This window comes from Coenobita brevimanus, chromosome 40 (assembly GCF_032717465.1).
Source record: "Coenobita brevimanus isolate Jiangsu-jjx chromosome 40, ASM3271746v2, whole genome shotgun sequence".
Classification (NCBI taxonomy): Eukaryota; Metazoa; Arthropoda; class Malacostraca; order Decapoda; family Coenobitidae; genus Coenobita; species Coenobita brevimanus.
Genome location: NC_136993.1, coordinates 56,145,894 through 56,173,686, shown reverse-complemented (window position 1 = coordinate 56,173,686; position 27,793 = coordinate 56,145,894). Strand labels below are relative to the sequence as shown.

The following is a 27,793-nucleotide window of genomic DNA, read 5'->3' as shown; positions in this document are numbered from 1 at the left end:
CTGACTTGGCTTGTATCTCCGACTGGGGTAAAAATAATCTTGTTTTTAATGCATCAAAAACTCAGTTTTTACACCTATCAACCCAACAATCTTCCACAGGAGTATCCATTAATGTTTAATAATATTCAGCTTAATCCTGCATCATCCTTGAACATGCTTGGGATTTCATTCACTTAGGACTTATCTTGGAAAGATCATATAGGATCTCTTGTAAAATCTGCTTCCAAGAGATTAGGTGTGCTAAGCTGACTCTATACCTTCTTTACCCCAGCACAGTTGTTGATTTAATACACAGGTTTTATTCGCCCCTGTTTAGAGTACAACTCTCATATGTGGGGAAGCTCCCCACATACAGCTCTTCTCATTAGGGTGGAGCCAAAGGCTTTTCGTTTTATCAACTCTCCTCCTCTTAATGGCTCCCTTCAACCTCTGTCTCTTCGCTGCACTGTTGCATCTTTATCTCTTTTCTATCGTTACTTCCATGGTCACTGCTCCTCTGAACTGTCTGCTTGCATCCCTCCACCTCTACGACAGGCGCGTTGCACCCGTCTAGCAACAAACTCTCATCTCTTTTCTGTCAAACTCTCTAATGCAAGAGTTAACCGTTACTCCCAGTCCTTCATTTATGCAACAGGTCAACTCTGGAACTGTCTCCCTCTGTTTGTATTTCCTACTTCCTATGATCTCCAGTCTTTCAAACGCAGTGTGTCCAGGCATCTCAAAATGAACGGATCTTGAATTTGGCTATCTTTTGTTTTGTTTTTGTTTTTTCTTGGAAAGAACGGTTTGGGGGCTCCTGGCCTTTGGTTCCTTCTATCTTGCATAAAAAAAAAAAAAAAGATAACTTCCTTTAACATCACTCATCAACTGAGTCAGATATAAACTTCATACTTTTCAAGGCACGAATCATAGTCATCTGCGTACAAATATCAGTGTGTGTGACGTATCACTGTTGCCATGTCTGTGGTGCCACCAGCTACGGGAGGTGTCGCAGTGTGTGACCATGATGGTGGTGAGCGATGACCCTTTATTCCTTGCTGCCTTCGCCGAGTCTTCCCTCCAGAACCGCATCCTGCTGTGGCCAACGAGGCTTCTGGTCTTCACCCACCTCCCTCTCACCCGTCTACAGCACCTCCACAGCCTCCTGTCCAGCACCAACTCCATGTTGCTTATCATACATGATAATGACCGGACATCCAGGTCTTATGCACTGGCGGTACTTTTTTCATTTTGAGCTGTTATTACACATGGCGATATATTAGTTCCTCAAAAATGCCTATCATTTTAACATTCACTCTACTATAACGCTTTCAGCTGAAAAGAATCGCTTGGTGCTGTCTGAAAAGATTACTAAGACTGTCTTCACAATGGGTGGATTAATGGGTATAGTGAGTCTGATGCCAGCACAACGATTGTGTGTGTGTGTGTGTGTGTGTGTGTGTGTGTGTGTGTGTGTGTGTGTGTGTGTGTGTGTGTGTGTGTGTGTGTGTGTCATTCATTGAGACAGTTAATATTTAGTGGATGACTAACGGTATTCCATGTGTTTTCTAACCCATCACACAGGGGAGTCAGCGTATACGTGCAGCTGCCATATTCTTCTCCTGCGGCTCAGATGTTGAAGATCGCAACCTGGTCGGCCCAGCGAAGCCTCATCCTCACCTCGCACAGCCCACTCTTCCCGGACAAATTTACAAAGTGAGATTAGATGAATGAATGAATGAGTACAGGGTTGGCGGGTGGTGAGGATAGAGAATTAAAGGCTGACTAGAAGAGTGTTTCTGAGTTGCTAGGAAAAGGAGGAGGGGGAGACTAAAGATATGATGGAGGGATAGAGTGAAGAGACACATGAGAGAGGAGTGCGTCAGTTGGTGGGAGGTAAGGACAGGGTGACGTGGATGTGATTTGTATGTTACCAAACTCCTTACGGAATTACAGCGTCTGAAAAACGATAGCTAGATAGCAAGAATATGTCATATTTAACTGCATTAAAAAAAAAAACAAGTTTATAGAAATGCTAATAAATCAATTGAGTTTCCTTTAAAATAGTACATATTATTTTATGTAGTGTTATTTTTTATCACAAAGATGAAGATATAGATGAATATATTTAATTATAAAAGTAAGTACGATATCGATACTCTTTTTCTTTAAGAAAGTTGATAAAATAGCTACATAAACGGTAACTGGTGAAATTACGGCACTCGAGGATTATTATTCGGGGAAGTAGGTGACTGGTAGGGATGCTCTCAGAATCTTAGGAAACGAAGAAAGGCGAGAAAAAGAATCACTCATCCTCTTCATCATCCCAACAATTATTCCCACAACAGAAACGGGTGACACAGTGTGATAACAAATACGTGAAGTAAAAAAGTAGAACTATAACGGCGTATTAAAAAAAAAAAAAAAGTTCAATTGTTCATTCGCATGTATCAAAATCATCGAATGAATGAATCAAAATGGAACATGGCGGCGCAACAGCAGAGGTCATATGCCGCCGAATATAAAATTAAAATAATGTCGAAATATATAGAAAACGATAAAAAGCGAAGAGATGAATGATGCATAAAACAAACGAACAGTATAAATGAATAAAAGAAACCATCAAAGCTAAAAACATAGTGGAAAGATAGGAGTTAGAACATTATCATTACAATGCAAACTAAAATATGGAAAAGCCCTATAACTTGTGGAGAAAGGCAGAACTCAACACAAAAGAGAAAGTGCCTTTCCCCACAGCACAAACCTCTTCCCCAAGAACCGGGGAAAGAAATTATGATCCGTTGGTGTCTTGGCACCCGGAAAGGTACCGCAGACGAAGGTCCCCAAGACTGGGGAATCCAACAAGGAGATACCGCATAGCCAAAGGAACCAGACAGTCATCACAATGGGGAGGGGGTGCCCTCTCCATTAAAAAAACATGAGTCAGCCTAGTGTGGCCAATCGGGAGATGGGACAAAGCTGGTTCCCTCTATTGGGACAGTCCCACATACCCCCCATCACCCAGGTTTCTACGAATGCTGTGGAGTTTGTTCACCCCTGCTGCATCCCACCTTCTCTGCCACTAGAAATGGGCAGCCTCCACAGTGGCTGTACATAAATCCTCGGATGGGACATTGTATTGAGGAGAGGAAGGGCAAGAGGCAGCAGCTCTATCCAAAGAGTCAGCACTCTCATTGTCAACGATCCCCACATGAGCAGGGACCCAACACAGTTGTACAGAGTATCCGCGCCTACATAATAAGGAGAGCCACTCCAAGACAGACAGGATTAGGGGATGTGATGGGAAGCCACACAAGACAAAGTTTGTAGGACACAGGCTGAGTCACTAAAAATGGTAAAAGAAGCTAGGGGAAAGCTAAAAATCAATTCAACTACAACTAAAATGACAGTAAGTTCAGCAGTAAAAACAGATGCAGAAGGAAGGAGACTCCCACCACAGCTAAAACAACGAAAAATGACACCAAAGCCAGTCCCTACACAGGATTTAGAGCCATCAGTATATACAGGGATCGAGTTATTGCAAGCAGAGGCATGTTCCAAAAAATAAGACAAAGCAGCCTGTGGGGAAAGAGAGGCCTTCCTCTCCATGAAGTAATCACATGGTTGTACCTCTGCAAGAAGCCAGGGAACTACTTGGGGGACATGCACAGGACAAACAGGAGAGGACTGGACACCCAACTCCCCCATGGCAGCCCTCACTCTGTATCCAAACGGGTGTGGATAACGAGAGTGGGTGTCGTGAAAGGGGAGAAGAGCGACCTCAGAGACAGCCTTACAACTCAATGAGGCCGAAAGACAGTGAAGGTGATGCCAACACTGCACCATTTAGGACTGCTGGTAGAGATCCAGTGGTGGTTCGTTCACATCAACGAACAGACTTTAAATCGGGTCTATGACCGGAAAGCCCCAGTTGCAGATGAATCCCAGCATGATGAACTGAATTTAGTGGCTGCAGACGTGCCTCAGTAGCAGAGGAGTACACCACACTGCCATAGTCCAATTTGCTCCTAACTAAGGCACAGTAGAGTCGGATCAGGATGGTTCTGTTAGCACCCCAAGACAAGTGAGATAGGGTTCTTAGGAGAGACAGGGCACGGAAGCACGAGATTCGTAATGAATGGATATGAAGTACCCATGTCAGTCTCCTGTCAAAGACAAGTCTGAGAAACCTTGTCTCATCGACATATCACACCCCGTGGCCCTATAGCTGGAGATCTGGGTCAGAGTGAATGCTTCTCAAGCGGCAGAAATGCACGTCCACCGTCCTTGTTGGGGAGAAATGGAAGCCATGCATGGTGGCCCACCGAGAGACCCTGTCTAGAGCGAGCTGCATGTGACGTTCAGCCACGGACATTCAGGAAGCAGCATACTATAGGGCCAAATCATCAACATACAGTTAGGCCAACACCCCTTCTGGAATAGAGGACGCAATACCGTCCAGTGTTATAGCATAAAGGATCACACTGAGGACACTTCCTTGAGGCACCCCTTCCTCCTGAGGGTACGAAGGAGAAAGGGTGACACCAACCCTAACCCTGAAGGAACAGTCACTTAGAAAATTTAATATAAATGGGGGTAGCCTACCACATAAACCGAAAGAATGGGTTGTTGAAAGATACCAAACAGCCATGTAGTATCATATGCCTTTTCTATGTCAAAGAAGACACACACCAGATGCTGCTGTCTAGCAATAGCATCACATGCCACAGCCTCAAGACGGAGAAGTGCATCTATTGTTGAGCGACATTTTCAAAAACCAGACTGACACTGAGAGAGATATTCATTCCTTTCTAGGAAATACAGTAGGCGTGTGTTGATCATCTTCTCAAATAATCTGTACAAGCAGGATGTTAAGGCAATTGGCCAATACTCCAGGGGACTGTAACCTGCCTTTCCCAGCATCTGGAATGGAAGAACAATAGCCTCACACCAAGAGGAGGGAAGAGAAGATTCTTTCCAGAATCTCTTAAAAAGGCTGAGGAGAAAAAACAGTGCACTATCATTCAGGTGCCGAAGCATTGCGTAGGGAATATCATCCGGCCCTGGTGAGGTGTCATGACAAAGGGAAAGGGAAGATTGGAGTTCACAATAAGAGAAAGGGAGGTTGTAGGACTCCATATACCTTGAACGGAAGTCCAGCACCCATGCCTCCTCTATCGCCTGTTGTCTGGCAAAACTTGGTGAGCTAGTATCTCTCTGACTGACTGCCACAAAGGCAAATGCAAAAATATCAGCCACAGCTGCAGGGTCACCAACAGGCTCACCATTAGACATCAGCATGGGGGACCTGCCTTGAGTGAATTTTCCCGAAATCTTTCACACCCTCTTCCTTACCTGAGACACTGGTGTCTTTGAGTTTACAGATGACACATAAGCTATCCAAGAGTCCCACCTAGCTTGTTTCAGTACCTGACAAGCCTTAGCCCGCACCCTTTTGAACTCGACAAGATAATGCTCTGTCCTGTATCTACGATAACAGGAGAAAGCTAACTTCTTCTCAAGTACAGCAACACTGCAATCCTCATTCCACCATGAGACAGGTCGATCGTGATATGTGCCAGAGGTTTTAGGAACAGCATGAAGGGCAGCAGAATGCAGAACAGAGGTAAAGAACGAAACAGCCGCATCAATATGTGGAAAGTCTTCTACTGAGACATCAACAGAAATCAGAGAAGAGAAAAGGGACCTGTCTGCCTTGTCCAGTCTCTACCTCAGTAGACAGGAACAGGGACTAGATACTGCTGCAGTATCTCCACTTCCATGGCGATCCTCCATAACCTCCCAGGTAAAGTCCAGGAGATAGTCAGGAGAGCAGACACAGAGGTCAACTGCAGTAACTGAACCCATTTGGGGATGAAAATGTGTAAATGCCCCAGTACTGAAGAAGGCAAGATCCTCATCCTCCAATAAGGACACCAACAAACTCCCACGTTGGTTAACAAGACAGTCACCCCGCAAAGGGTGGTGACCATTAAAGTCCCTCAAGAGAAGAAAGAGCATAGGTAACTGTCCAAGCAGTTTCTCAAGTTTTATCCTACTGACTGCTGTGTTAGGTGGTAAATAAAATGAACAAACTGTATTCCAGTGGTGGGCATACAGCCGCACAGCAACACATTGGAGGTCAGACTGGCAGTGGAGTGGCCGATGAGGGATGTCAGCTCTCACCAAAACAGCACCATCTCCAACAGGACCCTGGGTTAGTGCTGAGTAAAAATATTTGTACCCAGGTGGTGCATGAGGAGTGGCAAACCCTACAAGAGTTTCCTAGAGACACACGCACAAAAGGGAATAAGCCATGAAGGTCCACAGCTCCTCCCAATTACCATGCAGCCCTCGACAATTCCATTGTAATATACTGGCTGAGAATGCCATAGTACCTACAGCGAAGGAAGAATCAGGTTGAGGGCCGAGACAACCTTGCCCCCGACAAGCAACCAGATTTAGATTGCTGCTTAGAACTCCCCTTAGGAAGGGACTGCCTGACACCGCTATGGTGTACAGTGTGCCGCCCAGCTGAAGATAACCTGGAGGAAGAAGAAGAGTGCCGGACAATGGTCTTCTTCTATGGTGGAGCAAGAGATGGTTTGGCAGGGGAACCGCAAGCTGCCCTAGCCAGAATAGAACAGGCAGTGCCACCACGAGAAGGAGCATGATCAGTAGTGCATCCCACAGTACTGGAATCCTGAGAGGGCAAGGCCTCATGCAGATGAGCAGGTGCATCAACGACCTGAGTACCACCACTATCTGGTGGTGGCTGGGTCGTCAGTGAAACACCATCCCCAGCCTGCACTCACCCCGACCCCTGAGCGTCCCGAGGAGGAGGAGTAGTGGATTCCACTGCAGAGATCTTTGGTAGTAGTGCTTCACTCTCTGAGCTCTCCGAGAGCCACGGCGATGCTTGCCTTGCACAGGAAGGACATCGGGAGTTTTGGATGTGTCAAAGCAAGGTGTAACTTTGACACGGGTGTTTCTCACAGGAGGAACCAGAGGAACTGGGATCGGGAAGGCACTCCCAAATGCTGGAAGCACCACCACTGAGGAGACACCGCCAGAGACAGGAGGCACCTCCCCAGAGGAAGCACAGCCGCTTCTAGGCTGTATTCCCTCAGTGAAATCCTCCGACCAAGAAGGCCAGGAAGTAGAACCCTCCAACCAAGAAGGCCGGGAAGTAGAAACCCAAGAATTTAATGGGGGATTGTGTGATGGTGAGGGCACCTCCTGGGTAGCTTTAGGGCGAGACAACGCAGCAGCAAAGGTAACCCCAGGGTGAATGAACCACTCCCTTACCCTGGCCTTTGCCTCAGAAAAGGAAATTTTCTCCTTCGTTCAGACAGAAATAATCTCATATTCATACTTGTATACTTCGCAATCCCTTGAGGAGGACGCATGTGCTCCTCCACAGTTCAAACATTTAGAGGGTTGAGAACAATCATCCATACCATGAAAAATTCCACCACAATTTCCACAGACCTCAGGAAGGCCAGACGCTTCCCGCCTGCAAGAACAGCAAACATAATCAAACCTTTGACAATAATAGCACCTTGTAGGTCGGGGAACATAAGGTTTAGCCTTAATCCTTCACCATGCAGCAGTGATAAACCCCGACAAAGTAAGGCATAGTTCTTGTATGACAGCTTTCCTAATTTTGCCACTTGTATATTAAACAATATTATCTATTTCCCAAAAAAATTATTTGGGAGCAATAATTTCCTTTGAAACTGATAGCCAGACTGAATATTATAAAACCTTTGGTTTTAACAACAATTTCCCCTATCACCTTCGATTATGTGGATAATATTAGAGCTCTAATTATGTTTTGCACCTGAATCCTGATGAAGTATAAAAATGGCATTCCTGTCCTCTCAGTCACATCGTCTCACCCTGCAGCCATATCCTATCACCCTGTAGCCAGTTGCAAACAACCACTGCACAGTTATTGTTACAAACAACTGAAACAAGCAGATTTTTTGAAGACTGCATGAAGCTCTTTTGATCACCTCAGACTACATTTTAGAAGGTAAGCAGATATAAATATGTGTGCCAGGGGCTACGTTTGAGTGGGGAACAGGGGGACTTGTCCCCTCCCCCCTTTTTAGAGCCTGGGGGACAGATTATCTCTTGTCCCCCTCCACTTTTCTAGGTGACTATTTTCGGGATGAATAGGTTTACACCATTCTTCTTTTTTTTTTTCCTTAATGGAAAAATCCTTTCTACACATTACAGTTCTGGTGATATGAAAATCATTCCCTGCTGAGAGGGACAGGTCGAGTGGTCACATGAGTCAAGGATTAAGAGAGGTTACTCCCACCAGGTGTATTTATTTAGGTCGGTCTTGACGTATGCACCACCCCTGATGCCTAAGCCAGTGAGAATCAATCTAAAAGAATAAGTAGTGGAAACAGAATTTATGTTGGCTACCACCACAGCAGTAGGACAAAACAGAAAACCATACTAGGGGTGGGTGTGGCAGCGAATTTTAATTTACACATGTGCTAAGTGAAGAGAGAGAGAGAGAGAGAGAGAGAGAGAGAGAGAGAGAGAGAGAGAGAGAGAAAAACACAAAACTGCAAAGGAAAATAGAAAAAAAGCAATAGTATCACAGATGTGGGAAAGTGTGTGTGTTTGGATCATTCACGTCAGTGTGGTGACAAATATTTTGGGCAAATATTCTAAGTGTTTGCCCCCCCCCCCAGACAAAAATCCTGGATACGCCACTGCACGTATTTCAGGCAGGGTACCTCCCACAATCGCAAATCGAGGGTGTTTTGGCGACTTTCACCAAGTGCAAACTGATTGTGTTCTGGCTAAAGAGGAAGAATTTACACACCTGACAATGCAATCCGTACCCCCGTAGGCCAAATGGTTACAGCACAATCACGTGTCAAATTTAAAAAAAGTTTATAACAGTTACCCCTCAAAAACACTAAAATGTGAAAATTTTTGATAACTACATTTTTCCTTATTGAAACAGGTCATTTCAAAGTGTTTTGTGTGGGGAGATTACTATGCTGTGAGGTGATAATGTAGGCTGTCGGGGATCTGTAGGGGGTGGGAGGGCAGTGAGGGACAAGGAGAGAGGGATGGGGTGGGGTTCAGGGGGGACACAAGGCTTGCAGGCTGGGAGGAGGAGAGTGGGTGGGAAGGGACACAGGTGGTGGTGGGAGGAGAGATGCAGGTGCATGGAGAAGTGGGAGGGTGATGGGGGACAAGGGAGGAGTGAGGGAGTGGGGAAGAGGGTGGCATGGAGGTGGCCCAGAGGGGGGGTGCCCCCCACCACCTGGGTTGGTCCGATCCCCCCCCTCACACCACTCAGGGGTGAGTTCCCATTGGCCTGAAGCCATGTACATCATAATTGGGGTGGAGGAAGTGCTCTGCAGTTTTCTATAGGCACCGTTCAATTGATACAATTAGGCATTTTGGCATAAAACTCAAATCACATCAGTTGATATGATTAGGACTTTAGGGGTTAAAACCCCATCAACTTTCTTCATAATTCTCTGTACTGTTACAACTCCCTGAGGAACCAGCCCCTCTAAGAGGGAAGAATCAGCATATGAGATCAAGTCACGAGAATACACAACCCCTAGGGACTGATTTAGGACCAAGAGACGGAAGGCAGATACAGGATAACCAGTGACCCTAGTTAGAGACTGGATGCTTGAACTCTCCTCTTCATTCCTGGCTTCTAGCATTAGAGAAACATTGCCCTGCAAAGAGACCTTGGGGGTAAATCCACATGCCATAACTAGACCACTGTGAATCTGAAAACAGTTCAGGTTCCAGAAGGAAGTACCATCATCCATTTTGAGGACTATGTATTTTGTATAAGAGTGTTTCACAAAGACACCAGGTAACAGCTCGATAGAAGGGACATCTGGATTCGCAGTTTTGGCAGATGACCCGGAGGGTACAGGGTCCTCGCCAAGAGAGTGACCAGGTGATGCTGACTCGTGCGGCTGGTCACCGACCACACGAGTGGTTAAAGAAGTGTTTGATGTATCCATATGTACATTAGTGAGAGATAAAATGGCACCAGGAGCCAAGGGAAACCACCTACCAGGGAGTGAGGGGACCAAGCGCGGTCTGATGGGAGCAGGGTACCTCGTCCGCAGAGGGTGACTCAAAAAGGACACCAAGTGATGCAAAAGTTCGCACCCACCAGGGCATAGACCCCCTTCCCCAATACCCCCCAGCCCAGACACCCAACCAACCAACTGAGGACAGCACCAAGGCAACCTTTCTGGTGGGTGGCACTGATGACCCATATGGGTAACCTACGTTACAGATAGCGCTTAGTCAAACCCCTCACCCACAACCCTACCCGCATGGGAGACCCTGCCAGATGTCATTACATTCGTTACATCTGCAGGCAGGCTTGTGGGATCACTGAGGCACGCAAACCCCCCTACCACTACAAGGTGGCTGCCCACGGGGGGGTAATAATCATCGAAATCCCGGCTCTGCCTTGCAAGAAAACTTACAAAACATGGACTTTTTTTTCCCTTGATATGCATTTTTCACAATTTTAGTCCTACATATATACCTCGATCCCTTACAATATTCGTACTTCCCTTGACTCCAATACTATGCTTTTTCACATATTGTTCTGCCGTGTTCTTCTATCTTCTAGGCCAGCCACACCTTTCGCTTTCAGAGTCACTCACATATACCCTATTCATTATTCTAACTATTCCCAAGACCAGTCTATGATACTACAACCTAAAAAGATTTTCCTACATTTTTACCAGTAGACGTCTTTATCCCACATAATTCATAAATCTCCGTGATTCTCATCCTGTCCAACCAATGTAGCACACATGATCCTTATCAGTCATATTTGTCCCTGTCACTCTCAACTTTTCATATTCATGCCACAAAAAAACTCATAAGAATAAGCTATCTATCTATCTATAGCCCGACGCCCTAATCCCGCAAAGGGTGGCCGCAGACAAAACGCCTCCAAGTCAGTCTGTCACCCACAATTTGACTCCCCTCCCCCCAACTCACCCCCCCCTCCCTCATATACCTCTCAACTCCATCCCTCCACCTCATCCTCGGTCTACCCCTCCCTCTCCCTCCCTCCACCTCACCTACATACACCCTCTTAGTCAGTCTTTCATCCTCCATTCTCTCCACATGTCCAAACCACCTCAGTGTATTTCTCCTAATCTTTTCAACCACATCCACATCTACCCCACAACGTTCCTTCACTTCTTCATTCGTCAACCTGTCCCTCCACGTCACTCCACATGCTCCTCTCAAGTAACTCATTTCCACTGCTCTCACTCTTGACTTGTTCCCCTCTTGCAAGGTCCACGCCTCGCTTCCATACGTCAGGGTAGGGATCACAATACCATCATGCAGTGACTTCTTAACTTCCATACTCACGTCCCTATTTCTCATCACTGCTTTCAGTGTACCAACAACCTTTCTTCCCTGCTGTACCCTTTCACGTACTTCATCCCCCAAAGTTCCATCCTTACTCATCACACTACCCAAGTACTTGAATGCACTCACATTCTCCATATCCTCACCATCCAACCTCACTGCACACTCTGTGACTTCATTCCTCTCAAACACCATAACTTTACTTTTGTTTACATTAACTTTCAGCTTCCTCCTCCTACACACTGTCCCAAATTCATTCACCAAACCTTGCAACTCCCATTCATCTTCACTCAACAATACTGTATCATCAGCAAACAGCAACACCGGAAGCTTCCAAATCTCACCCTCATTCATTAGGGCCACCCCCACATCCACTGCCCTACCTTGCACCTCCTTTACAACCCCATCCATATATATATTAAACAGCCATGGAGACATCACACACCCCTGTTTCAGTCCCACATTGAGATCAAAGAACTCACTCAGCTCACCATCCACTCGCACCGTAGCCCTAGCTCCCTCGTACATACTCTTCACAGCACTCAACAATTTCCCCTCCACTCCATATATTCTTAATACCTTCCACATACCTTGCCTATCTATTCTGTCATAAGCTTTCTCCAAGTCCATGAAGGCAGCATACACTTTCCTTCCCTTCTCTAGATACTTCTCCACTAAACATCTTAGAATAAGCTGATGTGACAAATACTCAGTCATGCAGTCCTCTTTCAGCCTGCATAGTAAGTCGTCTGTACAGTACTTGAGATACGTCAACGTTCCCATTCGTAAGTAACGCCGACCTTCCTGTCTTTTTTGTTGATATTAGTCACCTGGTTGTAAACTGTATACACTCTAATATGCAACATGTAAACATCACGCACCCATATTCCATTACAACAATGGCTGTTAACCACTGAGCTGGATGTGATATAAAGGAACCATAAATAGATGTTAACTTTACTGGAACTGAAGCATAAATCTGTAGAATTATATACATACATATATATATATATATATATATATATATATATATATATATATATATATATAAATCTACAAATTTATGCTTCAGTTCCAGTAAAGTTAACATCTATTTATGGTTCCTTTATATCACATCCAGCTCAGTGGTTAACAGCCATTGTTGTAATGGAATATGGGTGTCTGATGTATATATATATATATATATATATATATATATATATATATATATATATATATATATATATATATATATATATGGGGAAGAATATATATATATATATATATATATATATATGGAGGGAAGAATATATATATATATATATATATATATATATATATATATATATATATATATATATATGGGGGAAGAAGGAACCAAAGGCAATGAGCCCGCAAAACTTCCTTCCAAAAGAAAAACAAAATACAAGAGAGAGCCAAATTCAAGATCCATTCATTTCGAGATGCCTTGACATACTGCGTTTGAAAGACTGGAGATCATAGGAAGCAGGAAATACAGACAGAGGGAGACAGTTGCAGAGTTGACCTGTGCATAAATGAAGGACTGGGAGTAAAGGTTAACTCTTGCATTAGAGAGTTGGACAGAAAAAGGGTGAGAGTTTGCTGCTAGACGCGTGCTACGCGCCCATCGTAGAAGTGGAGGAATGCATGCAGACAGTTCAGAGGAACAGTGACCATTGAAGTAGTGATAGAAAAGAGATAAAGATGCAACATTGCGGCGAAGAGACAGAGGTTGAAGGGAGTCAGTAAGAGGGTAGAGTTGATGAGACGAAAAGCCTTTGTATGTGGGAAGCCTCCCCACACATGAGAGTTGTACTCCACACAGGGGCGGATGAAACCCCTGTATAGAGTCAACAATTGTGCAGGGGCAAGAAGGAACGTAGTCGGCTTAGCACACCCAATCTTTTGGAAGCAGATTTTACAAAAGATGTAATATGATCTTTCCAAGACAAGTCCCGAGCAAATGAAACCCCAAGCATGTTCAACGATGATGCAGGATTAAGTTGTGTATTATTAAACATAAGTGGGTATACCTGTGGAAGATTTTGTCGGATTGATAGGTGCAAAAACTGATTCTTTGATACATTAAAAACAACCAGATTATTTTTACCCCAGTCAGAGATACGAGCCAAGTCAGACATTAGGTGTGCCATAGCCTCATCCCTTGCCTGTTGAAGTAACTACTGAGATGGACGTTGCGGGAATCGAATGGAAAGGTGAAGGGTGGAGTCATCAGCGTATCAGTGGATAGGGTTAGATGTACAGCTTAGAAGGTCATTGATGAATTAAAGGAAGAGAGTTGGTGATAGGACAGAGCCCTGAGGAACACCACTGTTAATAGATCTAGGAGAAGAACGATAGCCGTCTACAACAGCTGTTACAGAACGACCAGAAAGGAAGCTAGAGATGAAGGCACAGATAGAAGGATAGAAACCGTAAAAGGAGAGTTTGGAAATTAAAGATTTATGCCAGACTTGATCGAAAGCCTTTGAGATGTCAAGTGCAATGGCAAAGCTTTCACCAAAGTCCCGAAAGGAGGATGACCAAGAGTCAGAAAGTTAGGTGAGAAGATCGCCTGTGGAGCGTCCCTGACGGAGCCCATACTGATGATCAGAAAGAAGGCTGCGATAGGAAAGATGCTTTAGAATTGTTCTATTAAGAATAGACTCAAAAACGTTTGAGATACAGGATGTTAAAGCAATTGGACGATAGTTAGAGGGTTGGGAATGGTCACCCTTCTTTGGGACCGGCTGAATGAGAGCAAACTTCCAGCAAGAAGGAAAGGTACAAGTTGACAGACAAAGGCGAAAGAGTTTGCCTAGGCATGGTGTAAGCACAGAAGCACAGTTCTTGAGAACAATAGGAGGGACTCCATCAGGCCCATATGCCTTATTAGTACTGAGGCCAGCAATGGCAGAAAATACATCAGCTGAAGAAATTTTAATGTTAGCCATGAGGAAGTCAGAGGGGGGAAGTGATGAAGGAACAGCACCGAAATCATCTAAGGTGGAATTGGAGGAGAAAGTCTGAGCAATGAGATCTGCTTTATCAGTAGAAGATATAGCTACAGAGCCATCAGAGTAGAAAAGAGGTGGGAAGGATGATGAGGTAATGTTGTTAGAAAAGTTTTTGGCAAGGTGCCAGAAGGAGCGAGAAGAGTTCGAGTTAGAGTTGAGAGCATTTTGTACGGATGAAATTATTTTTAGCAGAGCGAAGAACAGACTTAGCACGATTCCGGGCAGAAATGTATAAAAGATGTGATTCAGGGGTGGGTTGGCTCCGGTACCTTTTGTAGGCCCTCTCCTTGTTGCAGACAGCATTAGAACAAGCGTGATTAAACCAAGGCTTTCGTGCATTAGTCAAAGGATATGAGAAAGGAATGTATGCTTCCATGCCTGAGAGAATAACCTCAGTAATGCGCAAGGCACACACACATGGCTCCCAGCCATGGAAGCAATAATCATTCCAGGGAAAATCAAAGAAGTACTGCCTGAGGGCCTCCCAATCCGCAGCTCCAAAGTGCCAGAGACGACGTTTTTTTGGAGGGTCCGCAGGCGGCACCGGAGCAATAGGACAGGTTAAGGTGATAAGGTTGTGATCGGAGGAGCCCAACGGAGAGAAAAGATTAACAGTGTAAGCAGAAGGATTAAGGTTGTGATCGGAGGAGCCCAGTGGAGAGAAAAGATTAACAGTGTAAGCAGAAGGATTAGTTGTAATGAAGAGATCAAGTATGTTGGAGCTCTCTCCAAGGCGGTCAGGGATATGGGTAGGGTGCTGAACAAGCTGCTCTAGGTCATTAAGGATAGAAAAGGTGTAGGCTTATTCACCAGGTGGATCAGTGAAAGGAGAGGAGAGCCAAAGGTGGTGGTGAACATTGAAATCTCCAAGAATGGAGATTTCAGAGAAAGGAGAAATGGCTAGAATGTGTTCCATTGTAGAAGGGAGATAGTCAAAGAATTTTTGATAGTCAGTAGAATTAGGAGATATGTAAACAGCGCAGATATATTTAGTCAGAGAATGACAGGAAAGCCGAAGCCAGAGTGTAGAGAATTCAGCAGAATCGAGTTCAGGAACACGAGAGTAAGATATATATATATATATATATATATATATATATATATATATATATACATATGTAGATAGATATAGATTTATATATATATATATATATATATATATATATATACGAGGTTTGTCAGAAAAGTTCCAGGACTGAGTGTGCTGTGTGAGCTATGAGTGGGAGAGGGATTAGCGGGTTGCGTCACTGTGTGACATAATATCCAGGGAGTATATGACTGTGATAGCTCTCTGCAGCCATTGATCTTTTTTTCACATGCTTTTGTATACATGTCCTCTGTTTCATGTCATCAAGCGATGAGCACAGAGCAACGAACCAACCTGAAGTTTCTGGTCCGGTTGTGGAAAACTCTGTATGAAGCACTGGGAATGCTGCAACAAATGTACGGAGATGAGACGATGTCATGCTCATGTGTTTTTGAGTGGTACAAGAGGTTCGAAGAGGGATGCGAGGACGTGGAAGACGACCCCAGGAGTGGAAGGCCTTCAATGAGCAGGACTGAGGCCAACACTGAGTGTGTCAGGCAGATTGTGCATGGCGATCGTCGGTTGACTGTTCGACTGATCGGAAATGAGCTGGGCATGAACCGGGACAGCATCTGGAAGATTATCACTGAAGATTTGGGTATGCGGAAAGTCTGCGCAAAGATGGTGCCGAAGCTGCTACATGATGACCAGAAGGATCGGCACATGCAGGTGCATCAGGACGTCCTCGAGCATCTTGATACCGAACCAGACTTGCTAGGAAGAGTCGTGGATCTTCGAGTACGACCCAGAGACCAAATGCCAGAGTCTTCAGTGGAAGAGTCCGATGTCGCCAAGGCCGAAGAAAGCAAGACAGTCGAAGTCCAAAGTCAAAATCATGTTGATCACATTCTTCGATATGAGGGACATCGTCCACATCGAGTTCTTCCCACAGGGCCAGACGATTAACCGGCATGCCTACAAAGAGATCCGGTGGCGTTTGCTTTGTTCAGTGCACGAGAAGAGGCGAGAGTTGTGGCAGGACAACTCGTGGCTGCTTCACCATGACACCGCAACTGCTCACAGTGACCTGAGCATCCGACAGTTCTTGGCCGAGAGGAACATCGCCATGCTGGAGCAACCTCCCTACTCACCCAACCTGGCTCCGTGTGATTTTTTCCTCTTCCCCAAGCTCAAGGGGGTCATCAAGTTGACCCATTTTGAAGACGTGGAAGACATCAAGATGGCCGTGACGATAGAGCTGCGAAGGATCCCGGAAGAATCCTTCCAGGAGTGTATGGAGGCGTGGCAGAGAAGGATGGGAAAGTGCGTTAGACTCCAGGGGGATTACTTCGAAGGGGACAACTTGTAGTTTGTAGTTTGGATTTGAAATATATCTTTTGTGACATCAGTCCTGGAACTTTTCTGACACACCTCGTATGTATATATGTATATATATATATATATATATATATATATATATATATATATATATATATATATATATATACAAGTATTAGGTGCAATTATAACAAACAGGTGAAAGAATATGAATATATGATCCTTGGAAATAGCATTATTTATAGTAAGTTTATTACTTATTTCATGGAGATGTCTCACAGTTATGCCATCAGCCTGAAACATAGAAAAATTACATTAATTAATATTCCTTACACTGTACGAATGGCAGTGTGATATGACAGTGGTTCATTTCAAAATAGCAATCCATTATTTGGCGATAAATTATATGGATATTTTATTCTGGCTGAGTTAGATCCTTTCTTACTAAAGATTCTTGACTAATACACTGCTGAATGGAATACTTATTGAACACTATTTCTGTTGATATTCCCAGGTTTATCTCCGCACCTGCGCTTACAGTTGCCATAGAATTCATTTCCCATCACCAAATACTGCAGATCGCAGACCCAGACGCCCCTGGAGGATATCGGTTTATCTTTAAAGGGGCCATGGCGAACATTGTAGAGTATATTGCTCAAGGCATGAACTTTACGTGAGTGCGCAAATATTTACGTGCAATATATGTAAACAGGAATACTCTGTAATATATATCACTGTGAAGTGTATAAACACTTATCGTGAATATATTACTTACCACAGCTTCACTTATGTGAGATCCCAGGACCACTCATTCGGCTCACGGAACACCGATGGATCCTGGACAGGAATGATTGGTATGTTGGTCAGGAAGGTGAGTAACCTGAAGAAAGAAGGTGTAAGAAAACGAAACACGATTCACAAAAAAATAGAAGATCTCCAGACTGGTTGATAGTTAATCCAATAAAAAACGTTCATGAAATTATTTTTTCTTTTGCTCCTAACAAAATATTTTCTTCAGTGCTGAAGAGATTCCTTGATGGAGAGAAGCTTTCGAATGCCATAGCTAACTCTCCAGCTAGGTAGGTCATTCGTCAATCAATTAAAATGTCATCTAGTAGTAAAAATGATATATAAAACATGTCCACGTAGTGACAGAGTTAACCCCACTACAGGAGGCTGACTTCGCAACTGGTCCGTTCGTGCTGACAACTAGAAGAGCAGAGGCTGTGGATTTCTCGTACTATATCTGGATTGACAACATACGGATTGTGAGTGGCCGTGGTGTGCCTGAGGTGGACCCCTGGGGCTTTCTTCTGCCTCTGGCGCCGCTAGTGTGGATAGCAATTCTGGCGTCGATGGTGGTTCTGTTGGCGGTGCTGGTTGGGTTGTCTGAGATGTTCCTCACCCATATGAATCGGAGAAAGTGGAAATCTGATGCCTTTGCCTTAGTGCGCATAATTCTGCAACAAGGTATGCCGAAGTTTATGGACAAGGGTGGCTGAATATTCTCACCTTCACAGACAAACAAATTAACTATAGATGGACTAGTTATATTTTTACAAAGCTTCTATAGACAAAGAGAGATTTTCACGGAGATGTTGATGGCCTGGCATTTCCTCTAGGTGCATATTTACGCACTGCTTCGAAGCAATATACCATTATCTGCATGATCACACCAGCAAATAGGTTATGGTCACCAGAGAGCGTTCAACAAGTGCAAACTAGGAGGTGTGAATTGCAGGACAAACTTGAGGCGATTCATCATGGGAAAACACACACAAAAATACTCTTCAACGGTCTTTCTTAACAGACATACTACAGGCGTACAGTTCCTACCTTTTAGGGTGTCAGTCAGCAAACACTTCCTAGGAACCCAACCTCATATCTGAATTATGTTGCGGAACACATTTTTGATATATTGTAATATTGGGTGAAGAGTGAGGGGCAGAGTCATATCCTTTCCTTCGATTCTACCATTTTCTTTCTGATACAAGAAATGAAGCGAGAAGGGATGAAAACATAAACGGTTCTAGGACAACAGCCCCTTGGACAATTACCCCCATAGAACTGCCCCCTGGACAATCGCCCCTGTAGGACAACCGCCCTCCGGACAACTGCCCCCCAGAAAATTGCCTCTGCCAAAAATCACCCAATTTACTGTACAAATGGTAGCAAGTGTCTAACCTAACCTAACCTAACCTATAATCCTTAGCGAGAGGCAATTGTCTGGGGGCCAGTTGTCCGGAGGGCGGTTGCCCTACGGGGGCGATTGTTCATGGAGCAGTTGTCCAGAGGCAGTTGTCTGGGGGGGGCACTTGTCCAGGGGGCAGTTGTCCTGTTACCACCATAAAAAACAGTAACTTAAAGTAATTCCGAAAGATGAATTATGAACTATACCTTTCAAGAAACCTGGTCTCACTGTTTTTGTATGTAAAAGGAAGGATGTAATTGCATAGGTCTGCAGTGAAATTGCTGTGTATATAAGTAAGTGAAAAAACAGGTTTAGCAGTATCGGACTGGCAGGAAATGGAGGCTACATAATGCAGCCAAATTTGGTTCCTAACCTGGAAGCCTCCGCCTCCTTGTGAGGAAGGGGAGATACTGTTTTTCTCATGCGGGTAACGAAGCAAATCTTTAATATCTGAAGTCACTGGTAATAGTGTTTCAGAGTAATATTCCTGCAGCGTGATATAATGTATGCAGAATCGCTTTACTGCCAGTAGCTTCATATACAGGATTATTGAGATACCTGGACGCAGTGCAAGACGAATTTCTCACACCTTGAAGTCTCATATGCCAGAAATACATTTGGAGAAAGGAGAACGACGGAGTGTTGGTCAAAATGGAACTAGCACATAATCTGCAAATTGGGTGTCTGGACATTTTCTGTCAGTCTTATATACGTACCTGGCATAAGAATGAATTAAGCAGAAACAAGGTTGGTAATACTGACAATTCTTCCTTACCTCAAGGCCAGGAGACACCTGTCCTGTGATTTATTTAATTTACATATTTTCTTTTATATTCTTGTGAAAGACTGCATAGGAAGTGTCATAACACTTATATTAGTAACGCATGATCATTATAACAGTAGTCGCCGATAGTACAATATGGCTAGTGCACACTACCTGTAATATTTTGGCAAATCTAGATGACAATAAGACAACACTGCTGATCAAGTTGGCCCGAAAGCCATTAACGGTATGAGGACACTAGACATTTTAAAATTATTTGTGTTGGTTTTCGTCATTTTCAAGGTGGTTTGGATCGATTTAACTAAGAATGGTAAGTTTTGTCAGTATGTTGAAATTAACAATACCCAACTCATTTCATTTACTTGGGGTTTCAGTAGCTCGGGATTTATCTTGGGAAAAATCATATTACAGCTTTCGTAAAATCTGCTTCCAAGAGATTAGGTGTGCTAAGACGACTTCTTGCTTTCTTTACCCCTGCACAGTTGTTGACTTTATTCACGGATTATTATTCGCCCCTGCAGAGTACAAGTCTCATTTATGAGGAGGCTTCCTAAATAAAGCTCCTCTCATCAAGGGGGAGTCAAATGCTTTTCGTCGCATCAGTTTTCCTCTTACAGACTCCCTTCATTCTCTGTCTCTTTGCCACACTATTGCATCTTTATTGCTTTTCTATCACTACTTCTATGGTCACTGTTTCTCTGAACTGTCTGCTTGCATCCCTCCACAACTACGGCAGTTGCATAGCACCTGCATTGCAAAAAACTTTCATCCCTTTTCTGTCCAGCTCTCTAATGCAAGAGTTTACCATTTCTCCAAGCCCTTCATGTATGCATCAGGTCATTTCTGAAACCGTCCTCATCTGTCTTTCCTTCTGCCTATGGCCTCCAGTTTTTCAAATGCAGTGTGTCCATGCATCTTTAAATGATCAGATCTGGAATTTGGCTCTCTCTCAACTTTTTTTTTTTTCCCTGAAGGGAACAATTTTATGGGCACTGGCCTTTGGTTCCTTCTTCCTTGCATCTAAAAAGGTTAATCATGGTTATGAACGACACACTGAGAATTAGTCGGGAAAGTGAAACATAGAGTCATCAGCATGATAATCGAAGGGCCAGATGTTCAGCTCACATGGTCATTGATGAGCAGGAGGAACTATAACTGATGAATGGACAAATTTTGGAAGGCACATCACGAGCCATCGTTTTAGAAGAAGAGTAATGACCGTCTAGGATAATAGGTAAAGCAGTCAGAATGGAAACAAGAGATGAAAACAAAGATAAATAGAAATCACATGAGGACAGTTTGTCACTTAATGATTGATATAATTCGTCACAAAACGGCGTTTATTGATTACAATGGCAAACGTTTTACAAATTCCTGAGTGAAGTATAATCGTTCAGAATTTTTTTTCTTTAAGAATGAACATACGGCCACAGAAAAAGTGAAGCTGAGAAAGTGAATGGCGGTGTGGCATGACAGTGGACTTATAATCTATCATGGGAAGATGTGCATTCTGAGTAAATCAGAGACAATAGCAGTGACTTTAATAATATAAACCTTATGATTGTAGATGTGGCTGTAATCTGTGATGACTGAGCCATTATGACCTGAAGGTAATGAAGAATGATGAGGGAGGGAGGCGAATTAATATGTAGGACGGCGTGGGATGGTGCTCCCTTGAACATCACAAGATAAACTGACACTTTAACCCCTACACGCCGGGGTTTTCTGATGTCGCTCACTCCTCTCTACAGGGGATTTCTGTGATTTTGGAAAAAATACCCTTACCTCAAACCCTAATATCTGCCAAACTATAGTAACTAGAGAAAAAAATAGATACATAACTCTCAACAACTCTTCCTCTTTCAAATATGAGTATCCCCACATCTCCAGATAGTCCCTTTAATGAGTAAGGATAAGTTAAAGATGACTGGTTTTCCGTGTTTTGGCGGGCTTATCTGAGAGCGCGCCACTGTCAGTGACCTTGGACTAGCTGGCTAGCATTGGCAGCACTGACCAGAGTGGTGATTGTAACACTACTCGGCTTTTCTTCCAAAAACCAGGAATTTTCCTGTAAATATTCGACTTTTCTTTCTCACCGTCACAAGGATGAGTCATCACCCTGTTCATGTGGCTCCCCATAGGGTTTTCCGTCCGTTTCATAGCGCCACTATGCCCAATAGGTGTGTGGGAAAAGAATAGCTCTTTGATTTTCCATACTCACTTCTTGCATCAGTTATATTAATTTCTCTCTACTACTACACTTATATTTGCACTTGACATCACAGTTACGGGTAATTGCACTTTGAGAAGTAAATGCTCTGGCCGTTTCATGCAGTAGAGTAATTATTAGTACTAAAACTGACTTCTTTATACTAATCAGGGGCATCATGAAAATATTACTAATGTTATACACAACTTAATTTTTTTTTTACTTCACATCATAAATAAGCTAATTCTCACATCTTCGTTGTTTTCTGAGTAACGAGGGAAAAAACTTAGTTACAGCCTACTAGGTCATTTTCTTCCTCGCTTGTGCACTCCCGGTTTTGTTTCATGTAGCAGATGGGGTTATTCAAGGTATTTCCAATCACTGTGTCACAGATAACCATAAACAGTAACACTTATTGCATCGCACTTGTAAAACTTATTATAAAACACTTATTTCATAACTCTTAGTAGATATAACTTATATCTTACATTTCACGTACGTATAAAAAAACAGACTTGTGCATACCTGTTTACTATTTCAATTTCCTACAGACGTGCTCAGTCACTGAGCCTTTTACCCGGTGGTATGGACAGAACTTTCGCGGGGGTCAATGAGGCAACTGGCCCCGCACTTGGGAGAGCGGAATCAGACGACGAGGATGAGGAAGACATCACTCTGCACTCTACCAGTGCCGTGTACAGACTGAGCCATGCATCACTGGGGTACCTTGGAATCCTACCTACCATATGGTTGTCATAGAAAATGGTCCCGGGTTCAAAGGGAGGTGGGAATACGTTTGTGGCTATACCAGCCAACCGGCACTGCTCTGTGCCCCAAATTGTGAAAGTATAACACGTCAACTGGCGTGTAGGGGATAAAAACGCACACTGTGTGTGTAAATATTTCTTTGAAATATTCAAATGACGGTAGAACAAGATGAATAGGATGGAGATATGTGTCTTGGACTGGCAGGGATGGTGGTGGCCAGTGAGGCAAGGAGGGAAAGTATACCGGTGAGGATGTGCAGATGTTGGTTAGACTGTACGGTCATACTGAAAGAATAAAATACAAAGTCCCTGCCAAAACCTAACGAAAGACTAAGCATACAACGTTGCAGTTGACCTGACAGTTCAGAACATTTTAAATTTATCCACTCCACTGTTGAACAAAATGGCTATGGTGTAAGTTTTATTCATATGAGTATATTCTCTGTGCTACATAAGCAGTTTGTTTCCTTAGTCCTTCACTTCAAGGAGTCAACTATCATATTTTCACACTGTATTCAAGACATGTTGGTGGACGCCAGGCGGTGGTGGTGGAAGCGTGTGGTGGTGGGTGTGTGGATGCTAATGACGGTGGTGCTGGTACGGAGCTACGCCGGCAACCTCATGTCCCTCCTGGCCGTCAGACACATCCCTCAGCCTTTTCAGAGTCTCAGGGACGTGCTGGATGATCCTGCCGTCAGTATGATCTGGGAAAAAAACTCGGCTCAAGAACAGTATATTCGAGTACGCCATTCCACATATGAAAAGAACATAATTATTACTGAAAATGGTGTGGCAGGGATTAGAGCGTACCTCACACATGCTGTCTTATAAACATCCATGATGAACACCTTTCTCCTAGTCCCTTACCACTTAACTGTCTTGCATGGCTGCGTTATCGATGATATCTTGAAAGATCATTGTGTACCCTCGATAAAAAGAAGTATCGCCACCCTTTCAGTGTAAGACATAATGATACAAGGCCTGCGATTTGCAGCAGATCTCACGGTTATGTCTTTTTATATCTTTAATTTGTGTTATTATCTCATATTCTACAGACATATAGCTGGATTCGTCATAGTAACATTGTACTATAAGGAAACTCAACCATTTTTTTTGTGAAAAAAACAGGCATGTCAAAGCGATTGAGCCAGAGACGAAGCATTTCACATCTTATCCGACTCCAGAGTGCCGATACTTTTTTTTTTTTTAATCAAGCGTACGTAGAGACAGTATTTTTGGTAAAAGTGTTTTCCATTAATCATCATTAGGCTATTAACAGAACATCATTAAAAATGAGAAATAATATTAACATCTGAAAAAAGATAAGTAAGAATTTTAAAAATGGCAGAATTAAAGATGACACGAAGCAAAATAAATCTGTGTTTTAGTTCTATTCATCGTATTGCTCTAAACAGAATTAGTTTAATAACACTTGATCAGGAATAGTAAAAGACGCGTTTGGTAGATGAGGAAAAATATGCAGGGAATAAGACTGGGTTAAAATGCTTTTAGTAAAGAAGACATGGTGACCAAACAGATAGACACGACAATAATAAGTCAAGGATATATATATATATATATATATATATATATATATATATATATATATATATAATCTGCCTCCTCCTGTGAGGTTAATAAAGAGACAGCGTTGTAATGAAAGAGATAATGCAGATAACTTTTATTATACAGAATCAAATTATCATATTACATTAACACTTTATACTCTATTTTTCAAGTCTGTTGGCTCTGGAATATACCATGAGGTAGCGGAGGTTGAAAACGAAGGTCGCCTGAAGTTCCGTACACACTTTCAGTTTCCTGACAGCCTTAACAATCTAGTGAGGCCAGGTGGACACGTTCTGGTCCATGTTGGCATCGGTATACAGAATCTGATAGCTGAGCATTTCTCCAAAGTAGGTAAGTCGTATTCTGTTTACTTATTTGTACAGGTTACTGCAATAGAAAATGTAATGTTTTAACAAAATGTTATATGTAATAAATGATGTAGAGATTTGTTACTACAATGACTAGTTATTTATTTTGCTTTAATAAATGTATGTTTAAGAGATAAAAGGATATTACTGCCGTTTCATTATCAGAATGACTAACAAAATTAATTTAGCCCAGTCATGCTTCCCAAAGGTCATTAATTTATCGGGCTGTCCTATGTGTAGAACCATAAAGGTCATTCAGTTCATGGTCAGACATCTCGAAGCCTCTGGTTCTTTTCCTTGTTAATGTCCCCAGATGCCAGGGTCTGAAAACCCAAGGAGAGCTACCTGATACTGGATGATTATCGTTTGTGCACCATTAACTTCCATGCCCACGGGCTGGGGGTTGTAGACTTACCTCCCCTCTCCCACCCACTCTCACACACGGAAAATGGGAAAAAATAGACTCCCCCAAATAAGAGAGAGAGAGAGAGAGAGAGAGAGAGAGAGAGAGAGAGAGAGAGAGAGAGAGAGAGAGAGAGAGAGAGAGAGTCACTCCATTGTGTTTATACACTGATTTACTTGACTGTGTAGTAGAAGCGCCAAGGCACCTAACTATCCATTGTTGGCCGCCATAAGATTTCCTCTCCTCCATCCTTCTTTCCTTCCATCCTCTTCTGTCTTCCTTTCCTTCACTCTCTCTTTGTCCTTCTGCCTATGGGTAACTTACTCCCTCTTCTGTCTTTCTTTCCTTCATTCTTTCCTCTTCCTTCTGCCTGTGGGTGACTCTACACTAGGTGACAAGCCAAAAGGTTTCCTGTACACCAGGAAAACATTTAATACAGTGGGTGGTAACCATATAACCCAATTTTGGTGCCTGGTGGATTAGTGGGTAATCACTGCGCTCCAATCGGACTGAACCGGTGAAGGTTTATATCCAAGGGTTGGTTGGGGTTGATTGCTCATGCAATGCCACTCAGGGATGAGTGAGGCTGGTCACTGTCATCTTGAATGTCGGGACCAACTGCCTAGCCCCGGGCTCCTACGCTCCTCATGGGGCAATGTAGGATTGGATGATGGATGGATGGATGGAGTTTATATATATATATATATATATATACAGTATATATATATATATATATATATATATATATATATATATATATATATATATATATATATATATATATATATATATATTTTTTAACAGCAGAACGGATGAAGGAAAAACAAAAGAAAAAAATAATCTATACACCAGATTACTGGTGTCCTCCATTCATAAAATATCTGTAACAGTTCGACTTGAACAGCTGTAGGTTGCAGTTTGGAGGGAAACAACTATGGGGAAACAAGTTTCAGAGAGATGCAGTCGGGGAATGAAAGAATTCTGATAGGCAGAAGTTCTGCAATATGGGTGAGTGACATCCCGGTCATAAGCACTACCAGATGCCCGCGTAGCACGAGGGAAGGCATGGAAAGGTGGCACAATGGACTCAACTTCGTCTGAGCTTTAGCCATAAATATATCTGTTACATAATGCAAGGGAGGCAACTTTCCTTCTGACTTGTTGGGGAGGTAGTTTATTTATAATAAAAGGGTTATTATTAATTCCAATAGCTTTATTCTGAATTTTGTCTAGTTGTTTTAATGCAACCTCTCCACATCCATTCCACAAGGGTGAGCAATATTTAAACTGAGAGCGCACACAACTCTTACAAATTATAGCTAACTACTCGTCAGTGAAGCAATTACAGACTCTGTACAATAATCCAAGTTTCTTTAAGGCGGTTTTACCAAGTGATCTGACATGAGAGATCCAGCTGAGGGCATTAAGTGAGAATTTTCAGTACTTTTGGAGATGAGATTATTAGTAGCACTGAAGGTAATATTCGAATCTGGCAATATCTGTCTAATAGTAAATTGTATATATTTGGTTTTATTAGCATTAAATTATACAAGGTTGTTTTGTCCCCATTCACTGATCGTTGATCATTCTTGATTTATGGAGATGGTTGTACTAAGTTGAGAGCTAGAGATATTAGATTTTGTAAATGGGTGTCTGAGTATGAATAAACTATAAAGCATTGAGTAGTCTGCATATGAATGGATGTGATTGTGGGTGACAGATAAGAGATCATTAATATGAACCAGGAACAGCTTTGGCTCCAGAACTGATCCTTGTGGCACGCCAGTGGTAATTGAGTGGAAATTGAAATATACATCATCTACATTTACTATATTTTTCTGTCACTGATATATGAAGAAAGCAGAGGAACAAAAAACGTTAGTCCATAGCAAGGGAACTAGGACAGCAGGGCACGGTGCTATACGCTGTTGAAAGATTTACAAATATCAAGAGCTACTGCGTGACTTTCTCCATGTAGGTCGATTGATTGATGGATGGTATGAGTCAGGAGAGTGAGTATGTCAATGGTGGATCTTTCATGGCAAAAATAATTTGTGTATCACTAATTAAGTTGTTGGATTCAAGATCTTTAACTATGTGCATATTGATTAAAATTTCAAATACTGTACCAGAAGCAGATCTGATAGCTATTGGTCTTCAATCAAGGGGTCAGAGGAACTTCCTTTCTTTGGAACTGAGTGAATATCAGATTCTTTCCATGAATTAGGGAATGAAGAAGTACGTATGCATAGTCTGAATAATTTAGCTAGAACAGAGGCAAGTTTGGGGGAACACTTTTTCAAAACAATTGGAGGAATTCCATCTGGTCCTGGTGTTTTGTTGGATGGTAAATTGTCTAGGATGGATTTCACGTATCTCGTCTGCATTTTAAGTGGAACAGTTTCGGGAGAGTCAAGTTCTAGTACTAGTACATTCCGGCTGACTTCCTCTGTGGTAGAATTTTTGGCAAATGTACTGGCAAAGATATCTGCTTTCCCACGTGCATCATTTGTAATGTTGCCATACGAAGATTTTAGTGGGGGAATGGATGATGACTTGTTAAAGTTATTATTGAGAGAATTGACCAGAAATTTCTTTGTCATTAGGCTTGTTAAGCAGTTTTGATGTTTGATTTTGAAGAAAGTTTGATTTAATGAGATTTATTACAGCTTTTGGATGGTTTCTAGCAATTTTGATTTGAGAGAGTGATTCAGATATTTTTGAGTTTAAGT

At 42.8% G+C, this 27,793-nt stretch overlaps 2 protein-coding genes across 2 annotated transcripts in view; both read left to right on the top strand.

Annotated features, from left to right (window-relative positions):
* LOC145397122 (uncharacterized) overlaps nucleotides 1–27,793 on the top strand; it is a 100,998-nt gene that overhangs the window by 12,407 nt on the left and 60,798 nt on the right. The window lies entirely within an intron of this gene.
* Nucleotides 1,007–25,007, top strand: LOC145397235 (glutamate receptor ionotropic, kainate glr-3-like). Its single transcript, XM_080270430.1, has 8 exons — nucleotides 1,007–1,200; nucleotides 1,564–1,695; nucleotides 17,285–17,443; nucleotides 17,551–17,641; nucleotides 17,943–18,240; nucleotides 23,242–23,414; nucleotides 24,461–24,637; nucleotides 24,972–25,007. Exons 1-8 carry the CDS (start codon nucleotides 1,007–1,009, stop codon nucleotides 25,005–25,007), a joined length of 1,260 nt encoding a protein of 419 aa, XP_080126556.1.